The 21231-nt window shown below is 41.9% G+C and overlaps 2 protein-coding genes across 49 annotated transcripts in view; one reads left to right on the top strand and one right to left on the bottom strand.

Moving 5' to 3' along the window:
• SCFD2 (sec1 family domain containing 2) overlaps positions 1-10663 on the bottom strand; it is a 391932-nt gene extending 381269 nt beyond the window's left edge. The window contains exon 1 of the mRNA XM_065878015.1: positions 9826-10663. Within this exon, the coding sequence (XP_065734087.1) occupies positions 9826-10663 (838 nt within the window). The remainder of the gene's footprint in view (positions 1-9825) is intronic.
• Positions 10664-18117: 7454 nt separating this feature from the next.
• The window catches only part of FIP1L1 (factor interacting with PAPOLA and CPSF1), a 65154-nt gene continuing 62040 nt past the window's right edge, over positions 18118-21231 (top strand). For 25 of the 48 annotated variants that reach the window (XM_065877499.1, XM_065877520.1, XM_065877473.1 and 22 more), the window contains exons 1-3: positions 18319-18403; positions 19584-19628; positions 19732-19771. In XM_065877499.1, the coding sequence (XP_065733571.1) occupies positions 18319-18403; positions 19584-19628; positions 19732-19771 (170 nt within the window). Of the gene's footprint in view, positions 18404-19583; positions 19629-19731; positions 19772-21231 lie in introns of all 48 variants that reach the window. The other 23 variants (XM_065877518.1, XM_065877489.1, XM_065877507.1 and 20 more) reach the window with 3 other exon arrangements.

Genomic DNA, 21231 nt, shown 5'->3' with positions numbered 1-21231 from the left:
CCTGAATATTACTCATTAATAAAAAGGAGTGAACTACTGATAGAAGCTACAACATGGATGAATCTAAACCGTATTATGCTAAGTGAAAGAGGCCATTCAAAAGGTTATATACTATATGACTGCATTTATATGACATTCTTGAAAAGATAAAACTCTAGGGACAGGAAATGGTTCCATGGTTGCCAGATATGAGAGTAAGAGGACAGACTGCCTACAAGGGGTACAAAGGGAATTTTTTGGAGTGATGGCACTCCTCTTATACCTTGATTGTGGTGGGTGGTTACACGACTATATGTTGTTTGACAGAACTACACACTATATAGGATGAATGTTGCTATATGTAAATTATACTTTAATAAACTTGACTATTAAAAACAGCAAGCAAAACAATAACAAAAAACCTACCCATCCCCCCTCAGTTCCCACTTTGGAATCAGTAAATCCATCCATCACATCATCCACCAGAGAACTCATTCAACAGAAAATCTGTACATGCACTTTGCCTGCCTAAAAACTTATTATGGCTCCTCACCAAGCATGAAATTTAAAGCCTTTATCTTTCCTCATCATCTTTATCACCCTTCCCTCCTGATCTCTTACCTCTCCCTCAGTCATTCATCCCAACCTTAAGCTCTACTAAAAAATTACCTAAAAAGAATTCCCAGAACAACCTATGCTCCTTCTTACATGTTTGCACACATAGGGAGCTTCTAAAAGAATACTGGTTCCAGACTCTGCCCAGACCACTTTTAAAAATCAGACTTTCTGGGGTGGTTCGAATGTGAGACCCACTGGTCTAGAAATGGCCACCCCTTAAGAGAATATTTGTACCTAAATCCTATGAAGGCACATATCATTCATACGTGAATTTGCTAAGCTTTGTGCTTCCTCATAGATCATGAGTTCCTCATAGACAAGAGTCTTAACTGTTTGATCTTTATGCGTGCACTTCTCAAACTTAACGGCACATTCAGATCACCTGAGGATCTCGTTAAAATTGTGATTCTTAAGCCTGGGGTGAAGCCTGGGATTCTGCATTTTTAATTAGCTTCCAGTTGGGCTTGAGGCTGCCAGTCCCCAGGACACACTGAATAGGGAGGCTTTATGTCACTATCACCTAGCACAGAGCCTGCATATAAAAGTTGCTCGGACTTCCCTGGTGGCACAGTGGTTGAGAATCTGCCTGCCAATGCAGGGGACACGTGTTCGAGCCCTGGTCTGGGAAGATCCCACATGCCGCGGAGCAACTAAGCCCGTGCGCCACAGCTACTGAGCCTGCGCGACTGGAGCCTGCGCTCTGCAACAAGAGAAGGCCGCGACAGTGAGAGGCCCGCGCACCGCGATGAAGACTGGCCCCTGCTCTCCACAACTAGAGAAAGCCCTCGCACAGAAACGAAGACCCAACACAGCCAAAAATAAATAAATAAAATAGATAAATTTATAAAAAAAAAAGTTGCTCAATAAACATTTATGAAATGAATTGAAATCATCCATGTCATTCTTTACACTCCCCTAAGTAACCAAAATTGTAGTGATCTTGCAGGATTATACAGAAAGACTCTTTCACTTACTGCACTTCATTTTTTTTTCTCTAGGTATGACAGAATACAGTTCTTGACAAATGGTTAATTCTAACCAACTCTCACTTACTTTAGTGGCAGATAATAGGTCAGGTAGTAAAATTCTTCTGGGTTACATGTATGGCAAATTACTCTTATACTTATGTTCTTAGTCTTATACTTAGGGGGAAAACATACACTTAAAAGAATAAAACATTAAATCATTTTAAAGGCATATCATTAATTAATAAAAGTATTAATACACATATTCCCCATTATGTACCAGGCAGTGTTCTAGGAGCTAGACATGTTAACTTATTTTACCCTCTCAGTCTTCTGGTGGGTACTATTATCCTCATTTCACAGATCAGGAAACTGACTTATGACTAGGGAGGGGCAGAGCTAAGGCTACTGTAACTAGCCACTCATGCCTATTATACAACCTAGGTAAGTGGTAGCAGTTACCATATATTGAGGATCTACTGCAATCCCCTTACTCCTTACATATATCATCCTGTATAATGTAAATCTGAGCATGTCATATCACAGCTCAAAACCCTCCAACTTTCCCATCATACTTTGGTTTTTACTCTAAGTCTTTACTTTGCCCTACAATGCATTACTTCTGCCTATCTCTCCAACATTATCTCCTATCACCACCCTCCTTGCTTGCAGGGCAAGCTGAAGGAAGCCACACGAGCCTCCTCAAACATGTCAAGCCTATTCCCACCTCAGGTCCTTTGCACTTGCCATTCCCTGGGTCTTATATGTTCAATACCAAGGCTGTCACATGGCCTGCTTCCTCTCTCCTGTCAATCTCTGCTCAAATGTCACATTCTCAGAGAGGTCTTCCCTAGCTATGCTATCTAAAATGGAGATCCGAGCTTCGCTGGTGGCACGCTGGTTAAGAATCTGCCTGCCAACGCAGGGGACACAGGTTTGAGCCCTGGTCCAGGAAGATCCCACATGCCGCGGAGCAACTAAGCCTGTGTGCCACAACTACTGAGCCTGAGCTCTAGAGCCTGCGAGCCACAACTACTGAGCCCACGAGCCACAACTACTGAGGCCTGCATGCCTAGAGCCCGTGCTCTGCACCAAGAGAAGACACCGCAATGAGAAGCCTGCACACCGCAACAAAGAGTAGCCCCAGCTCAATGCAACTAGAGAAAGCCCGCGCACAGCAACAAAGACCCAATACAGCCAAAAATAAATAATTTTTTTAAAGCTTAAAAAATAATTAAATAAAATAAAATGGAAACCCTATCACTTTTTAATCTCTTATCTACTGTTTTAGTTATATAATGGATGGATGGATGGATGGATGGATGATTTCATATGTTTCCAACAGCACTTCAAGGTCACTCTTTACCCCTGTTTACAAATGAGAAAACCCTAAAAAGGCTCAATGAGAATCAAACAACAAGTAAGTCACTAAGCTAAGACTTGAAGTTATTATACTGGTCTGCATCTAACACCTGCAATCTAGTCAGAGCCTTAAATGGCTTCTCAATTGTTCCTCATACCTATGCTTATTTTAAACAGTATCCTCTGAACCCTAAAATAGAGATATTAATTGGTTATTTTGCATTTTGTGGAAAATCAGATTGGGGGAGATGGGGGAGGAAAGAATAAGTCACTTCTTTGAATACTAAGGCAGCACCAGAGTCCAACAACTGTGTTTAGTCTTGGAAGGTGCTAGCTTCTAGAGGCCATATCAGCATCATCTCTACTAACCAGGACGATGATAGCCTCACATATGAGAGAGATTATGAGCACAGGCTCTAGAGCAAGCTGCCAAGGTTCAAACCCTGACTCTGCCATTTACAAGCTGTGTGATCTTGGGTAAGTTAGTTAACTCCTATATGTCTCCGTTTCCTCATCTGTGAAATGGGGATAATTATAAAAGAATTATTATGAATATTAAAGGAGTTTATATATGTAGATTGCTGAGAAAAGTAGTATGCTCTCAAATGTTAGCTACTATTAATAGTCTCAAATTTCAAGACTTTAACAAAATAATATACAATCACACCTTAAAGCAAATATAAATGCACAAGTATACCATAATCCCAGGATTAAGAACCGCCCATTGGATTGGGAGTTAACCTTTAACTGACTAAATTTAATTTAAAAGTTTACATGAAACTAAAATTCAGGAGAATTGAACCAAGAAAGGAAATTTATTTCCCAGAGTTACCGCCACCTCCTATCTTTTGATCTTGAACTTGTAGACTATCAACAAAGCTCTCTAGTCGATCTCAAGAGCCAGAAAGAATGGAAAGAAAACCAGACTCAAACTTTTCGAGATTCATAAATCACATCTACCCTTTTAATTGTTCCTTGAAACAAATTAGAAGCCAGAACAGTCTGTAGAATGCTGTATTTAAATCCCCTATGCAAACATGCCTGAAGCAGTCTGCAGAGACACAAGCTCCTGTGTGGGCTAGACATGGTAGAAGTATGCCAAAATCGTAGCGACAGACACTGGTGGCCATTTACTTCTCAAACAATTGCAACAAACTTTCTCTATTTTTCAGCCCTGAGAGCTTATCAACTGCTTCAAGGGAGCAAGGAACTTGTCTATCTTGTTCACCACTGTTTCCCTAGACCTGGAACAACGCTTGGCACATAGTAGGCACTCAATAAATGTTTACTGAAAAAACAAACCCCAACTATTAGATAAAGCGATATTACTTTCAGCAAAGATGATGACAAAAAGAGAAATTTCTCAAAATTGTAAGCATGATATTAACACTGCCGTATATTTATGAACTATTGGAGGTTATTTTTGGTAGTGTCAGTTTTACATCCAAGAATATATACATAGGCATATAAATCTTCTAATGGTAAATTATCAAAAATGGCATCCAAAATATTTAACAACAAATAACAAATTAATATACTAGGTATATAAATTAACATCTAAATAAAAAACTAAAAATGTATTTCCCTTTGGCCGCTATATTAAAACTGCTGGAGCCCCCCTGGTGGCGCAGTGGTTGAGAGTCCGCCTGCCGATGCAGGGGACACGGGTTCCCACATGCCACGGAGCGGCTGGTCCCGTGAGCCATGGCCGCTGAGCCCGCGCGTCCAGAGCCTGTGCTCCGCAACGGGAGAGGCCACAACAGTGAGAGGTCCGCGTACAGAAAAAACTGCTGTCACCTAATTTAAATTGAAATTCAAACCATTCAAGTCATTCCGATCATTTCCAATTACCTTTTGACTTTTAGAAACTGTTGGTGTAATCATCTATATGCTACAGCTATCCCTGGCTAAACAATGCCCCACATTCTGTCTAAACCACAATATGATGCAAGAAACCACACCGGTATGTGTATAGCTGATTCACTTTGCTGTACAGCAGAAACTAGTATAGCATTTTTAATCAACTGTACTCCACTAAAAATTTAAAAAAAGAAAGAAAAGAAACGACGCCAATTTTTTTTTTTTTTCTTTTCAGAACGCGGACCTCTCACTGCCGCGGCCTCTCCCGTTGCGGGGCACAGGCTCCGGACGCGCAGGCCCAGCGGCCACGGTCCACGGGCCCAGCCGCTCCGCAGCACGTGGGATCCTCCCGGACCGGGGCACGAACCCGCGTCCCCTGCATCGGCAGGCGGACTCTCAACCACCGCGCCACCAGGGAAGCCCCACGCCAAATTCTTGTAACAAGTCATGAGCTCCCCAGCTCCTTATGCTTGTTGCATCCAGGAAAGATCAGTAAAAATATTGAGCATGGTGATCGGGTATGTTCCTGGACGCCAGAGCCTGGATCAAGGTTGGAAAGCACCCGCGCCAAAAATAGTGCCACCAACACCACCTACCCTACCACCCCGTCCAATTTTGGGCCACTCTGGAGCAGAGGAGAAGTGCTGCGTCTCTACAACCATCACTACCAGCATGAGTTCCCTCTGCTGCCTCAACACCCCTGGGGGTCAGCTGCATCCACACCACAATGCTCCTAAGCCCTATCACTCGCCTCCACCAGGCAACAGTAACAGGTAATTCTCAACAAGTAGAGAATTTCCCTTTACTGGCTAGTACAGAAGTACTTTAGTATTTAAAAAACGGGTTTGACAATACAGCTACGCACCAACTGAAAACCAGCCCTGAGGATTACCAATATGGAATAATAACACTATGTTGAAACATTTTTGAAATAAATGAACCATTAAACTGACCATCTGGAAGATAGTATGGAGGGTTATCCAAAAGGTATCCATTAAAAAAACTTCAATTTATAAGTTATCAGGACATAGTAACAAACTTGCTCCAATTAGTATCTATCCTCCAAAATCTACCCTCCACCAGCCAGATATAATTTAGATCCCTTCTGAAGGAGAGAATGTCATAATTTAAAAATGGGAAGTAGATCATGGACCTTCTCTTGGCTACACCATGCCAAAGCTTACTGGTTTCAGAGGGGACCACAAATCAAACTCTTTCCATGCACCAGTAGAGAGGTAGATAGTTGTGCCCCAGGGACACCCCTTTATGCCACCCACCCTGGCTTCCCTTTATCTCCTATCCCACCAGGCCACTGCTGCTGCCACCCACCACCTCATGCAGGCACCTCTCCCCACTCAGGAGATCTCACCCAACTTGAGCTCCCTCACCCAGGCCTGGTAGCGCTCTCCTCCCTGCATGGACACCTATCTTGCTTAGCCCCACCTAGATGCTTTTCCACTGAATTATTCAGTAAAGTAGGAAGGAAGCAGAGTCCTTATAATTTTAAATGTACTTGGGAAATACCTCAAGGAACTTTTGGGAGGTTCACTCCCATTGCTTTATCATCAGCTTGCATAGTTCTCTTGGCATTCTACTGAAAACAACACTTTCATGGTTCCTCCTAAGCCCTGGACAAAGTAAATGAATTTTTCTTTCTCTTTACCTGTTGCCTTGAATCCACCCAGAGAGACCTCCCATTTGCTCCCTTTGAACAATGCCCCTTTTAACATTAAATATCCTTTTACATGGTCTCATGTACCTAAAATGTCTTCTCCCACACCAGTTTGCTTAATGAGTACCATCACCAATTTAAAGCACACCCTGGAAGCCCACCTACTGGCAGAAGGATCCTAAACAAATACAAAGAAAGTGAGCACTTAACTCTGACAATTCACAAAACAAAAGGTGCTGACCTCAGACACTAACAGAAATATTGGAGCAATCCTGTCACATCTGGCCTACTACTTAATGTTTCTGCTTTTCTTTTTTCCAGTAAAGAAGAACTTCAGAGCCTCAATTTTTTATTCTTGAAATGATAGATAATACTTAATTCACCTAATTTGTTGAGATCGAATAAGGTAATGTGGAAGTGATTTTTATCCATTAAATAATCACATAAATATGATTAGTTAATATTATTATTTCCTTTCTCAAATACTACTGTGGGCCCAAATTGTCAAATTTTAGAATATTCAGAAAATGTGTGCCCCGCTGCATTTGTGAATGACTAGTGATGCAACTCAGGAATCTCAGAAGTATTTTCAATCAGAAAAAATAAGTATACTAACCTCAATGAAAGTCTAGTTGGCAGCAACCTTTAATTCACCTGTTCATTCATCCATTCATTCAATAAATATTTACTGAATACCTACTATTTTCAAGGCACTCTTCTGAGTGCTAGTTAATAAACAGTAAACAAAATAGAGCCCCTCCCTTCACGAGCTTCCATTCAAACGGGAGGAGACAGGCAACTGACAATCAATTAGCATGTTAGGTAGTGGTAAAGACTATGACAAATAAAGCAGGGTAAGGGGTTAGAGAGCGTCTAAAGAGAGTGGTCAGGGAAGGCTTGTCTGAGGAGGAGACATGTGAGTGGAGATTCGAAGGAAGTGAGCGACAAAACCATGTAGACACCTGAAGGAAGAGCATTCCAGGCTGAGATGCACAAGAACATGAAAGGCCCCGGGGCTGGGACATACTTCGCATGTTGAGAAATGGCAAGGTGGCCAGCATGCCAGGAGAGCAGTGTGTGTGGGGAGATCAATAAGGGATGAGGTGGGATAGGTACACACAGGCAGATGACGTATGGCCTTGGAAACCGTGCTGAGGAACTTAGATTTGATAGTGGGTGTGATGGGAGGGTTGTGAGCAAGCAAATACCATGTCGCCAGTTTTATGTTTTGATGGGATTACACAAGAAACTGCATGATCTGTATGTCTTCTGTACTTCAATATTTGTATTTTTTTTAACTATTTACATCCTCTACTCTGTTGTGACAAATGCTGCTTTCAGACTGAGTAAAATGGATTCTGATAATTGAATATTGGATTTGGTGACATGGAGGCCACCAGTGATCCTGACAAAGGAAGTTTCTGAGGAGTACTGAGAGGCAAACAGCCTAATTGAAATCAAGGGAAAATTGAAGCAGATGATTATAGAGACAGCAAGTACAAATTTCTAAGTTTGCTAAAAATGGAGCAAAAATGATACTGAGCCTGAGAGGTCAAGAAAGGAGATGTTCCATTCTGTGTGTATTTTGATGGGGAAAACCTAGTAGAAAAGACTTTTTAAACAAAAAATGATCATCTAGGAAAGGGGAGGGTATTTGAAAGAAGTAAACCTATGAGAGAAGTGAAAAAGGAAAAGATCTAGTCTGCAAAGGAGGAAAAGTTGGCACTAGATAGTAGCAGGAACAGTACATCTTTTAATATGAAGGAAGGAAAGAAAAATATGTGGGGTACAGAGGTAAAAAGGTTGGTAGACTTAGTGATAAGAAGATACAGTTTTCTGGTGGCTTATATAAAAGCAAGAAAGCTGAGGGGGCGAACATGGGGAGGGAAATCTGGAGGCTTGAAGCGAGACAAAGTATAAAATAATTGTGCTGAATGGCAACTTTGTCTTCCTAGCGCCCTTATTTTCTAAATCATTCTTGACTACTTCGTATAGTAAGCTTTTAGAGGACAAGAAGCTACACTTACCTTGTTTTTTTCTGTATTTAGAAGAGTCATATACAAGGAAGAGATGCATAATATATAAAGGAGTAGTTGCTATGATGCTGGATGGCCAGGACATTAAAGTTTGCCTAACTGGAGTCTTTGGGCGGGGGGGACACAAAAATATGTGACCTTGATTAATTATGAAACAATATGTCACATTTTGGGAAAAAAGAAATAGAAGCATAAGCAGTATGTACCACCCACTCAAAAACTCAACAAGCATATACTCACTCATCAGGTGTTTTTAATCCTCTAAGAGTTCAGGGGTGTTACAATGATTACTTTTATTTAAATCACACTGACAGGCTGAGCACCTGGTTACTTCAGTCACATAATTAAGCTTACATCTCAGTACTACCAGTTAGCTTACTTTCTATTTTATGATCTGAAAATGAATCTTATAAGGTCAAAAATTCAAATGCACCTGTTGTGGTTTTTTTAACTTCATTTGACATTTTTTTTTTAACCTACTGAAGGGAATGCTTGCCAAAGTCAGTTTCCTGATTATTCTCCCTGAACTTGGGTGTGGCCAGCCTACACTACCAGCAGCATTACATCTACCCAATTAGAGAACAATAAAGTTGACCTTTGAAAATAAATGCACATGTCAAATATCAGAAAATGTTTTTTCTTCACCTATTTTTAAGAGTAACATTTGTTACTTATGTGTATAAATATTATTAAAATTTGGGATTACCCAATCTTCAATAGAATGAGAGCTAAGAATAAATGAACGTTTGAAAATATTTTCACCAGAAAATGAGACTAAATACAATTGTACATATTTTCTACAATTCTGTTTAGCCTCATTTTCTGGTGAAATTTAAGTTCAGCCTCATTTATTAACACTCATGTAAAGAAACTTGAAAGTCAACTAAGTGTAATATTTTCGTGTTTTGTGGTACAGGTTACCTCCACTTGTTCATCTGTTAATACTTCTCCAACAACTTAAAGCTTTCTTATGAAGGATTGTTGTGAATACTGATATCTGCACATGTCTAAAAGGTTCCCAGGTGGACAGTTCTCCTCCATGTCAGCATAAGGCTGGTTTTCCAATCTCTGGGCTAGATGCAGTTCTTGTTTTAAAGGGCAGTGCACGCTGAGGATGTATTTACCCAAGATAGCATTTAACAAATTTGCTGATTTGCTTGTCTGTATCCCCCCTCTAGACGATAAACTGTGGGATCAGGGACTGTGTCCATCTAGCTCTTTGACTTCTCAACCTGACACATAGTTAGAGGTCAATAAAATATATGTTGAATCAATGAAAGTCCCAGCACTTTGGAAAGCGGTTATGAAGCCTTCCACAGCAAACGCCACTTACCTGTGAGATCCAGAGTTCTGTCCACAAAGACCACTGATGCCCTGCCTGTGGCGGTCTTCCTCCTGTTCTTGGCGGGAGCAAAATTGGCCAGATCTGCAGCGATGATCCGACTGAGGGAACCTACAGCAAAACACTCCTCCCGTACCCCTAAATGCTCACACAGGGAACTGAGGCCGGACACCAGGCACCTAATCGTCAGCAGCAGCTCAGGGGTTAGGGTAGTGGCATCCACCTCAGCCAGGTTTCCCAGCCTCCTCTTGTCCGATCGGGCACGGTTGAGGATATGCACATCCTGGGGTAATAGTGGGAAAAGGGAAGCAAAAGCTGGAGTCAAGGCAAGGTGGGGAGCAGCACATGCGAGTAACAACGGGACGTGCAGCACCTCAGCCGTGTAGTTCATGTTGCCCATCCACTCACACAGCTTCTCCTCCAGTTGCTCGAACACCGGCTGCTGCCCTTCCAGCTCAGCCGCCGCCGCCGGCGGCACGTGATTAGCCGTGAGGTGGACTGCGTGATTCACAGCCGTGACCACCACACAATACTGGAAGTGACTGCGGCAGATGATGTCCCGTAGGGTCTCCACGGTCCGGCCTTTCAGCAGGCAACTCAACACAAACACCGCTTTGGGCTGCTCGGCTCCGCCAGCAACTGCGGCGGGCTCGAACTCCCTCAGGTAACACGCAGAGTTCCCCACCGCCTCCAGCAGCCGTGAGGACCCGCAGCCCCAGTGCAGGCTCTCGGCGCAGGCGGCGTCCAGGTAGACCACGGCCCGTTTCACTTTGGCCAGGACCTGCTCCCAGGCTTGCTGGGTGAAGGTCAGCACGCCTGGGGTGCTCATGGTGGGGATTCGCAGACTCAGGGCACCGAGCGCAGGAACTTCTCTCAGAACTCACAGCTTCCGGGAATTGGGCTGCCGGAGACATTGACAGTCAACACAGTACACGTGGGACGGCCTCCGACGCATCCAGTGTGGGCGCATAGTAATGACGTTACGGAGCGTGATTGGCTAGCGGGGAGACGTCGCGGAAGAATGGTGAGGGCTGGGAATAAACGGGCGGGGCTCCGAGGCTCCCGGGTGCCTCGAAAGTTCGGGGAAGTGGAAAGGAGCTGCCCAAGAAGGAGCTGAGGGATTTTCTTTTCGTCTCCCTCTCTGCTCGGATTATCTTCGCTGCTCCTTGAGAAATCTCAGGAATGATAAATCCTAATTCTAAATATGATATTTTCCTTGGATCTGAACGCATTTCTTTAAAAGTGATGTGTTGCCTAGCAAAACTAAGAGCAGCCAGAGAAGATAAAAACAACCAACTGCTGTGTGATGTTTCTTAGTTTATACATTACTATCACATACATTATTGGACACAAACCTCTAACAGACATAACGGTTTCTCTTTCACTTTCTCCATCTTCCTTCCCTCATCTCATTGGCACTAAATCTTGATCCACTTCAAAAATCTAGAATCCAGCCCTTTCTCCTCATCTATCCTTCCTCTCACTGCCTTAATCCACCGTCTTCGGTCAACTGAACAATAGCAGTGACCCTCCCCCCGCCATCATTTCCCAGTTTTCCATCTCTTCTCCCTTCCATTCAGTTTGCTTCCTAGTACACTAAGCTTGTTCAACTATTTTTCTGCTTAAAATCCTCTCCTGGCCCAGTTGCCTACAGAATACAGCCAGATGCGTCATAATGGCACCAAAAGCCTTCACGATTTCTCTATTTCTCTCCAGCTATCCCAGCTTAGAACATTAAACAGCTGCACAATGAAGTCAACAGATTGATCCCAGAATGTTTTACAGGTTCAGTTCATTCAATCACTATTTATAAAGCACTTATTAAGTGTAATCACTGAGTTAGGCTCCAAAATACAGTGGTTAATAAGATATATTACCTGATCCATGAAAAATTTACACCTCTGCTAAGTACTTGCCATATCTGGCGTAAGTTTTAACATACCTGTTTTCCTTAACATATCTGTTCTGCTAGATGGTGCGCTAGAAGCTTGGTATCCCCAACACTAGAAAATAACAGGTATTCAATAAATGTTTGTTGAATAAATGCTCTGTTCATATCAGTAAAATAAATAATATATTCAACCAACTTTTAATGGACATGTACAATATTCCAGACACCGTGTTGGACACTGAGGATATAAATAGAAGTAAGCCACAGTCTTGCCTTCAGAAGAATCTGAAATAAAAGAACCCACACATGTAAAGCAAGCAAATGCAATAAAACATTACAGAAGCAATGTTTTTAATTTTTTGTTTGTTCGTTTGTTCTACTGCACCATGCAGCATGCAGGATCTTAGTTCCCCAACCAGGGGTCGAACCCCTGGACCAGAGCCCCCTACATTGGGAGCACAGAGTCTTAACCCCTGGACCTCCAGTGAAGTCCCAGAGCAACGTTTTTTTTAAAAAAAAATGTTCAAGAGTTACAAAGTGGGAAAAATAAACTCTGACTAAGTGAAGCAAAAAGGGAAGCGGTCAGAAGAAGTTTCATATAGGACATAAGTTTTGAGTTGCCTTCAAAGAAAACCAGGTGTTCACCAGGTGTACAGGATGGGGAGGAGCATTCCTGGCAGCAGAGCAAAGAGTGCAGCATGGGGCTTCCCTGGTGGCGCAGTGGTTGAGAGTCCGCCTGCCGATGCAGGGGACACAGGTTCGTGCCCCGGTCCGGGAGGATCCCACATGCCGCGGAGCGGCTGGGCCCGTGAGCCATGGCCGCTGAGCCTGCACGTCCGGAGCCTGTGCTCCACAACGGGAGAGGCCACAACAGTGAGAGGCCTGCGTACCGCAAAAAAGAAAAAAAAAAAAAAGAGTGCAGCATGAACAAAGGTATAGAAGTATGAAACCTTACAGCATGTTCTCTGGAGCTGCAAATGGTTTAGTATAACTTGAATGTACTGTTTGAAGAGAGGCCCATGAAGAAATAGGAGCTAGGAACTAGAAAAGCAAGGGGCAAGTTTCAAAAAGAATAGAGTGGTCAACAGTAGTGAGTGACAGAAAAGGGAAAAGTGAGATGGAATCTGAAAAAAAAAAAGTTGGCAGAATATGAAATTAGGTTCAAAGAAAGTAACTTGGCCCCTAAAATTCAAGGAGGGAACAGTTCTAGGACATAATGAGATCCATAATGTGGCCCTAAATGCAGACTGCTGATGTGGATGAATGAAGATTGTTGAATAGTTAGATTCTAGGAGATCAAAAAACAGATGAGCAGAATGTGCAAGTTACTTGTTATGATGCCAAGTGGTAAAGGAACGGAAGACTCTGTACCAGGCCCCAACATCATCTGTGAATAAGGGGAAATGAAGAGAGAGAGGCAGAGGTGGTTAATAAGGAGGTATGCACTGGCAAGGAGGAGGATTTTCAAAAGAAAGTGGCACCATAACAGTCTGGTAGTGGCCCACCAGAGCAAAGGAAATGGCAATACTTCCTCCAGGCTCCATAGTACAACTGGGTGAAGAAAAATGGTGGGTCTACAGTAGAGAAGGATGAGGATGATGTGCTGTCCCTGGAGGGAAGTTAGATTTCAGTTTCAGTGAATGAGTAGAGACATCTCTGCTAAAATACTGAGAATGTGGGACATGTATATATAATGGAACAAAGTTAGGGACTGAGAGTTAGATACAGAGTTGGAATTCAGGCCTGAAGAAACTGGGAGGGGATAAGCATAGAGTATGTAAGGGAATGACACTTAAAGAGTTGACAAAAAGTGACTCAGAATGAGGAAATGTGGGGGACTGCATAAAGTTTGGCAATACACAACCTGTACAGCTACATACCACCCAAAGGGCTGCCAGATCATGAAGGGGCTTATAGGTCACGTGGTAGGAAGTTTGGATTTTATTTTATGTGTAACAGGAAACTATTGAAGGGCTTGTGTTACTTGAATTGCAGTGGAGATGGAGAGAAGTAGACAGTGGAGATGGAGAGAAGTAGACAGATTTGGGATATATTTTGTAGGAAGAAGTAACAGGTCTTGCTAATGGATTTTTATAGGCGAGAGAGGGACTCAAGAGGGAAAGAGGGGAATCAAGGATGATTCCTTAGGTTTTGGCTGAACAACTGGTTGGATGGTGGTTATTCATAATATGACGGAGAAGCTTGGGAGAGAATGGAAGTGGGATAGGACAGGTTTGGAAAGGGAATTCACAAGTTCTGTTTTGGGCATAAGTTTGAGATGCCTATTAAATACCCAAGAGAGGCATCAGGTGAAGCATCTGAGTGAGCAGCTTGTCCTGAGCTTAACGATAAATTAAGAATGCAGACAGAAAATTGAGAGTCATGGATATATATCACATAGACAGTATTAAAAGTCATGGGGTTGGATGAAATAACCTTGGGGGACAGGGTAGACAGAAAAGAGAAGAAAACCCAGGAAAAATTTGATTTCTTCATCTCAGACATCATGGCAGAGTTAGATGAATTCTTGCTAAAATTGCATGCTTAAGACCATCAGATGTACCTTATTTAAATGTGATTTGTACTTTTCTGCTCAAAATAGCTAGCAATTATTTTCTATTCTCATAAAATCAAGCCTATCTCCATCTCATTTCTAAGTCCTCTCTGTTCATGATCAACACTTAAGGATTTACTAAGCACTTCCCATTTGCTTGATATTGTAAGAGAGAATCTGGTGAACAAAAAAATTTTGTTTTCACCCTTAAAGAATGTGAAGTTTACATAGCAGTGTAGATGTGAATAGATGATACAATTGCCAGAAACAACTAGCAACATAGAATTTAGTGTTAACATATATCAGAATGCAGAGGAAGATGGATAATTGAGGCTTAATTCCTTGTTGTGGTACCTAGAGACAAAGGAAAACTCTACACATGTGCAGTTTCTCAGGATGTTCAAAGGACAAAAGGCCTAAACCATAACATATGTTGAAGAAAATAATCAATAAACAATTTATAATAGCATAGAAAAGAGTTTTATTTGCCAGACGGAGGACTATAGACTGGAAGACAGCCTCTTAGATAATTCTGAGGAACTGCTCCGGAGAAGCATACTCTTCAGCACAGTTTTATGTCTTATCAGAAGAAAGAACATCAAACAAGTCAGGGATACATTCTTACGTGGTTTCAAAAAAGAGAAAAAAGATAGCAGGTACACAGCGAATAGTATGGCCTTGGCACCTGGAAAGTTAGTCTTATCATTGAAGGAGTACCAGCTCTGGTGTCCCAGGAAAGGAGGCATTTAATATTATTTATTTACTTACTTATTTACTTATTACTTTTTGGCTGCATGGCATGAGGGATCTTAGTTCACGGGTCATCAAACCCACGCCCCTGGCAGTGGAAGCGCAAAGTCTTAACCCCTGGACCACCAGGGAAGTCCCTAATCTTTATTTTTAACATGGACATTCTTTACTTCTGGTCAACGTGCCCTTTTCTTTCATAATTAAAGAAGAGGTACAAAGTATGTTTCATTGGCCACAAACAGGCTAGTTAGCATAAAATTCAAGTTAACTCACAGATAAGCCAGAATGACTTCCCCCTACCTCAATATATGAAAACTCCTTTTACCAGTCACCTCTAATTTGTCAAATGCTTTCACGTTTGAAACTTCATTTTACCTTTGTTATCCTTCAAAGAAGTGGGTATAAAATGCTATTTTAATATATCAATTTACTGATAAGGAAAGTGAGGAACATTGAAATGACATAACTAAAGCTGGCAGTGAATAGTATAGTCGAGCCTAAATGCCATATCTATTCAAAACACATCTATGTGTACTTACTATCTACTAAATACTGAGCAAGGCACCTTTATTTGATCTTTACCTCCTCTCATCATTTTAATCATCATCTACCGAGCATTCCCTTTCAGTACTTCTCAGAGATAGATACATTAAAACTGTTGCTTTGTTGTTTTCGGCTTTTTTTTTTTTTTTTTTTGCCAAGAACCAGCAGATCTCTCTCACACACACACCAACACAGACACACACACACAGACACACACACACACACACACACAATGGAAAACAAATATCAGAATATATGGAGTATCGTAGTTTGATAAGGTCATAATTTTATATAATATCTTCAAGCTACCTGTCTTTGAAGTCTCCCCTGGTGGGAGATAAAGATACCTTTAACTAAGGAAGTCTATCCAGGCAAAGAACTCAGTTTGGAAGCAAGTAAGGAAGAGGTTTTTTAAGAGTGGTTATTAGTGATTTATGGGCTTCTCTGATTGTGAAAATCTTCATTTTCAAAGCTTAGCTCAAGTGCTACCTCCACCATGAAGGCAATTCTGATGTATCAATTATTATTCATCAGTTCTTCAGTTTAAGTAATGCCTTGAAAGACAAGCTCATTTCAGGCAGCTGAAAGAAGAGGCTCTTCAGCAAAAGGCAGTTGGTTCTCCCGTGAAACCATCATTACAGACTCATAGAATGATAAATAGAAACATAAACAGACAGGACTGTGAGTGAGTGCCTTATGACACTCTCGAGCAGAATGTAAAATTTTCACTTTGTTACTGTCAGCAGAGGCCAAGAAGATCTCCTAAGTGCTAGGCAACACACCAGGAATTAGAACGACACATAAGAAGATGCCCTGTTTGAGGGAGGATTTGGTGAAGTCTTAGGGAAACAGATATGTAGTCAAATAATTACTATATGATGTGATAGACACATGCCACGGAATCAGCATACTGTTCAGAAAGGAATGATTAGCTCTGCACTACCCACTCCAGAATAACTCTAATCTCATCTACATATCCTCTCTCCCTCACTCCACTCCAGCTACATTTGGGGTTCTTTGAATGCTCCAAGTACGCTTCTGCCTCAGGGTTTTTGCACTTCCTATTCTCTCCACCTGATAGGGCTTCTCCCAAAAATCCACAACGGTTTACTTCTCTCCATTCAGGTCTCTACTTTTGAACCACCTCATTAGAGTGGCTTTCCCCGACCACTTGATATAGAATTGCATCCTATCCCTCTTCATCACTTTGCTCGGGGTCCCCCTTTCCTGCTTACCCTACTTTATAACCCTTATCACTATCTGACATACTGTACATTTATATGTTTATTGTCTGTCTCCCTTTCATTAGAATGAAAACTTCACAGGAGGAAGGACTTTGTTTTACTCATTGCTGAATCTACATAGTTTAGAAGAGTCCTTGGCACTTGGTAGGCCCTGCATAAGTATTTATAGAATAAATAAAGAAATGGGGTTCAGGAAAGATTTCAAAAGTTGACTATATCTCAACAGACTTTAGAAATACACAAGGGATTATCTATCCCCTTCAGATAAGGGAGGCTGAGAATAGCAATACAGGAATGTTCAAAGGTTAGGGAGATTAAAACCACATGATTTGTTTAAATAGCATGAGATGGTGTGGCATTGGTGGTTTAAAAACACTTTGTGCTTCTATTAGGACCCACCTTTCCCTTGTAGGTGAGTTAATTGTTTACTACCCTTCTGCCTTTCTCAATAAATTGAGAGCTCTCAAGGGCAGGGGCTGTGCTTTACTCATACTTTTATTTCTTAAGTTCTTAAACAGCAGATATTCAATAACTGTTAAATAAATAAATGAAAAAATATGATGAAGCACTTAAAAAATGAACATAGTTTGACATACACAAATATGGAAAGGACCTCCAAGACAGTGCTGAGAAAAAAAACAACCAAACCAACCAATCAAATAAACAAATCTACACAATTATACATACAATATTGTACCCCTTAAGACTCATTAATTTCAGGTCCTTTCACGAAAACAATACACGTGTAGCAAATATGTATAAAATTTCATAATGCTGCACATGAAACAGAAAAACAAGGGCTACTTCTGGAAAGGAGGGTAGTGGATGAGAAGGTCTTTGACTTTTTGACAAAGAGAATGCATTATTCATTTTTTAGTTTGGCTTTTGTTTGCTGTTAAAATTAATTTTTCAGGAAAGTGGGCATGAATTATGATTTCTTCTTTAATGAGAAACAGGGACTGATAAGGCGATTATGAATCAAGCCTGATACAAGTAAAGAATGAAACAAGGCCTTCCGGAAGATTTTAAAAAAACAAAACGAGAAAGAAAGCATCACACGCAGTAAATAACGACGGCGCACTCTCCAACATAAGCAATACAGGTTATCAGAAAGAACGTTGGGGGAGGGGAATCGTAGCCTACGTAAAACGTCACGGGAGAAAGCCACGCTAAAAGGCAAGCGAGATCCCGTGGAGGCGGGGTCAACTACGGTGCGCAGGCGCAACCAGGCTCAGGTGGCCGCCGCCGCGGAAGCGAAGCCACCTAGAGACTCCGCGCTGCTTGGGTGCTGCTGCGCGTGCGCGGGCGCGGGCGGAGCGGCGCCGGAGTCGTGTTCTTTGCCGCCTCCGCCGCCGGGGCCACCTACCCCGGATTTGAGTCTCGCGCCTTCTTCGTTCGCTCGCCGGCGGGTTCGCGCCCCTCTCGAGACCCCGGGCAGCGAGGCTGGGGAAGGGTTGGAGGGGGCTGTTGATCGCCGCCTTTAAGTTGTGCTCGGGGCGGCCATGTCGGCCGGCGAGGTCGAGCGCCTAGTGTCGGAGCTGAGCGGCGGGACCGGAGGGGATGAGGAGGAAGAGTGGCTCTATGGCGGTACGGAACTTCCTGTCCCTTTTTTCTCTCCCGGGTTCTCTCAGGCCTCCCTTTCCGGCCCGCAAAAGGCCGGCGTCCTGGGGCCCTCTCACCGCCGCCTGGGGCCTCTTGCATGGAGCCTCATGCGGCCTGACTTAGGCCGAGCTCGGCGTGCGCGTCCCCCGCCCCCCTTGCCTCCTCCCGCGCAGCCCACGCCCCCAACACGCACCCACCAGGTGGCGGCTGGGACCCCGCTGGGCAGGGGGCTAGGGGCCGGGCCCCCAGCCTCGCCGTCCACTCCGCCCGGGCTTCTCGGCCGCCTCGCCTCTGTGCTCTTTTCCTCTTGTTTTCTTATATCGATTCTAAGCTGTGTTGGTGTGTCTCTTCTTGCCCCTTGACTGTGGGATGCCCTTCCTGTGCCAGGAACAGTCATTCTGTAATAATAGCTAAATAAAGTTGATGCTGTAAAACTAACGTCTTGTTTCTTGATGGTCAGTTTGTATGGACTGCACCTGCAAGGGTACCTCCTTGTGTGAAAGTCGTGCTTTAAAAATAATTAATTAAAAGAGAGAGAGAGAAAGAAAGAGATGGAATACATTATGGCCCATAAAGAAAACCCCGAATGTCTCCTGTATTAAGGTGAAGTTTTTCTTTTTTAAGAGACTGCGTTTTAACCCACATAGAAGTACCTCATGTCCCTTAGGCTTATGGTTTTCAGTATCACCTCGTGTATAGCTTTTTCATAAAATAAGTTTACTGCATCTTTTACTTCCCCCTTGAAAGGGACATCTGGCTTTTAACTTCCATGAAGTCACAGTCCCTTCTTGTCTGTTGCCGGTACCAGATTTGAAAGTTAATGTTTGTTCCTTGCCTAAAATGCGTATTCTTGATTGTCTTTAGGATAGTTTAGTAAAAGTGCACGTTTGGGCACCACGCAGCTCCTTGATAATGTGACTTCGACAAACTTTGATTTTGATAAACTTGTAAAATACTTTGTCTTTGGCGGCAAGATTTAGCATTCGTAGTACTGTTTGAAATGTAAATGTATAGGGTTTCTTTTACAAAGGTCTAGAAATCTGTAATACTTCTTAAGTTTATTTTTATAGAAGTAAAGTCTGACTTTTTTTATTTCTTTATTTTTCATAAACGACATATCTTGTTAAGTCATTATAAGGTGATCTAACTTTGGATGTGCTTATAGGCCCATGGGACGTGCATGTGCACAGTGATTTGGCAAAGGACCTAGGTTAGTGCTTGTGATGATCACTTCAGATTTTCATAATACTGGTTTCTTTAAGAGTGGTTTGTTTGTTAATTTTATTTATTTATTTATGTATTTTTTTTGGTAGATGAAAATGAAGTTGAAAGGCCAGAAGAAGAAAATGCCAGGTTAGTGAAATTTCTTGATGCTTTTGCAGATTGCGAGGTACGGTGCTTCTGTCGGCAGATTGTCAGAATTATTTTGTTATAATCATTGGTTTGATTACATTTTGACAAAGATAGCAAGACACTGAGTCCTTTATAGTTTATTACTATTTCAGGACGTAGTCTTATACCAATTCTGTTTATTTGCTAGTAGCCCAGGGGACAAAATGTTTTTGAAGTAAGGGTTTGGATATTTTTCACTATTGAGTAACTTTGTACTCTTAAATGAGCTCAATAGTGGAGTATACAGTATAACCATCAGACTACTAAGAAAAAAAGTTTTAACTTAAAAATTTTTTTTAAATAAAGAATTCCTTGAGTAACTACTTTTACAACTTAATATTTTTGATGGTGTAATGCATTGTGGTTATAATTTCAATGTTTCGTATTTATTTAAAATTCGAAGTGGAATTAATGAATTTGTTATAAGATTGATTGCCTTTGTTAGATTACTAGAAAGGTCTGAGTATCATTTACAGAACATATCAGGGAGCCAGAAACTTATTCTAAATTTCAGAATCGCTCATGGGTACAAGTACATGGATATGCTGACATCACTGACCAGATGCCTTAGTGTCTTATAGTGGGGGAGGCGTGATTACAAAAAGGACTTTTAAAGAATATTTGGGTTTAAAAAGGGGAGGAAACGACTTCACACCCACTAGGATGGCTGTAATCAAAAAGACAGATAGTTAACAGGTGCTTGTGAAGATACGGAGAAATTGGAACCCTTATACACTGATGGTAAGATTGTAAAATGGTGCAACTATTATGGAAAACAGTCTGATAGTTCCTCTAAAGGTTAAACGTAGAGCTACCATATATAGCAGCATTATTCATAATAGCCAAAAAATGGAAATAACCCAAGTGTCCATCAAATGGATAGATTTAGAAAAGTGGTATATCCATACAGTGAAATACTATTTGGCAGTAAACAGAAATGAAGTACTGATATGTGTTACAACATGGATGAACCTTGAAAACATGCTAAATGAAAGAAGCCGGTCACAAAGAACTACATTTTGTGTTTCTTATTATATTAGATGTACACAATAGGTACATCCAAAGAGACAGAAAGTAGTAGTTACCAGGACAGGGGAAAATGGAGAGCGACTACAAATATATAAGGTTTCTTTGTGGGGTGATGAAAATGTTCTGGAATTAGATAGATACATACATACATACACCATTCTGTAAATATACTTAACCTTTCAGTTGTACACTTCAAATGAGTGGATTGTGTGGTACATGAATTGTATCTCAAAGCTGTTATTTTTTAAAAAGTTAATGGAGGGAAGAAGTGAGAAGTGGAAACAGCTCAGGGGGTGCTGAGATTATTGTTCCTTGCTTAAAAATACCCCTATAGGACTTCCCTGGTGGCGCAGTGGTTGAGAGTCTGCCTGCCGATGCAGGGGACGTGGGTT

The sequence above is a fragment of the Phocoena phocoena genome, chromosome 5 (assembly GCF_963924675.1).
Source record: "Phocoena phocoena chromosome 5, mPhoPho1.1, whole genome shotgun sequence".
NCBI lineage: Eukaryota > Metazoa > Chordata > Mammalia > Artiodactyla > Phocoenidae > Phocoena > Phocoena phocoena.
Note: the sequence above shows the minus strand (reverse complement) of the source record. Positions and strands in the feature narration are given on the sequence as shown.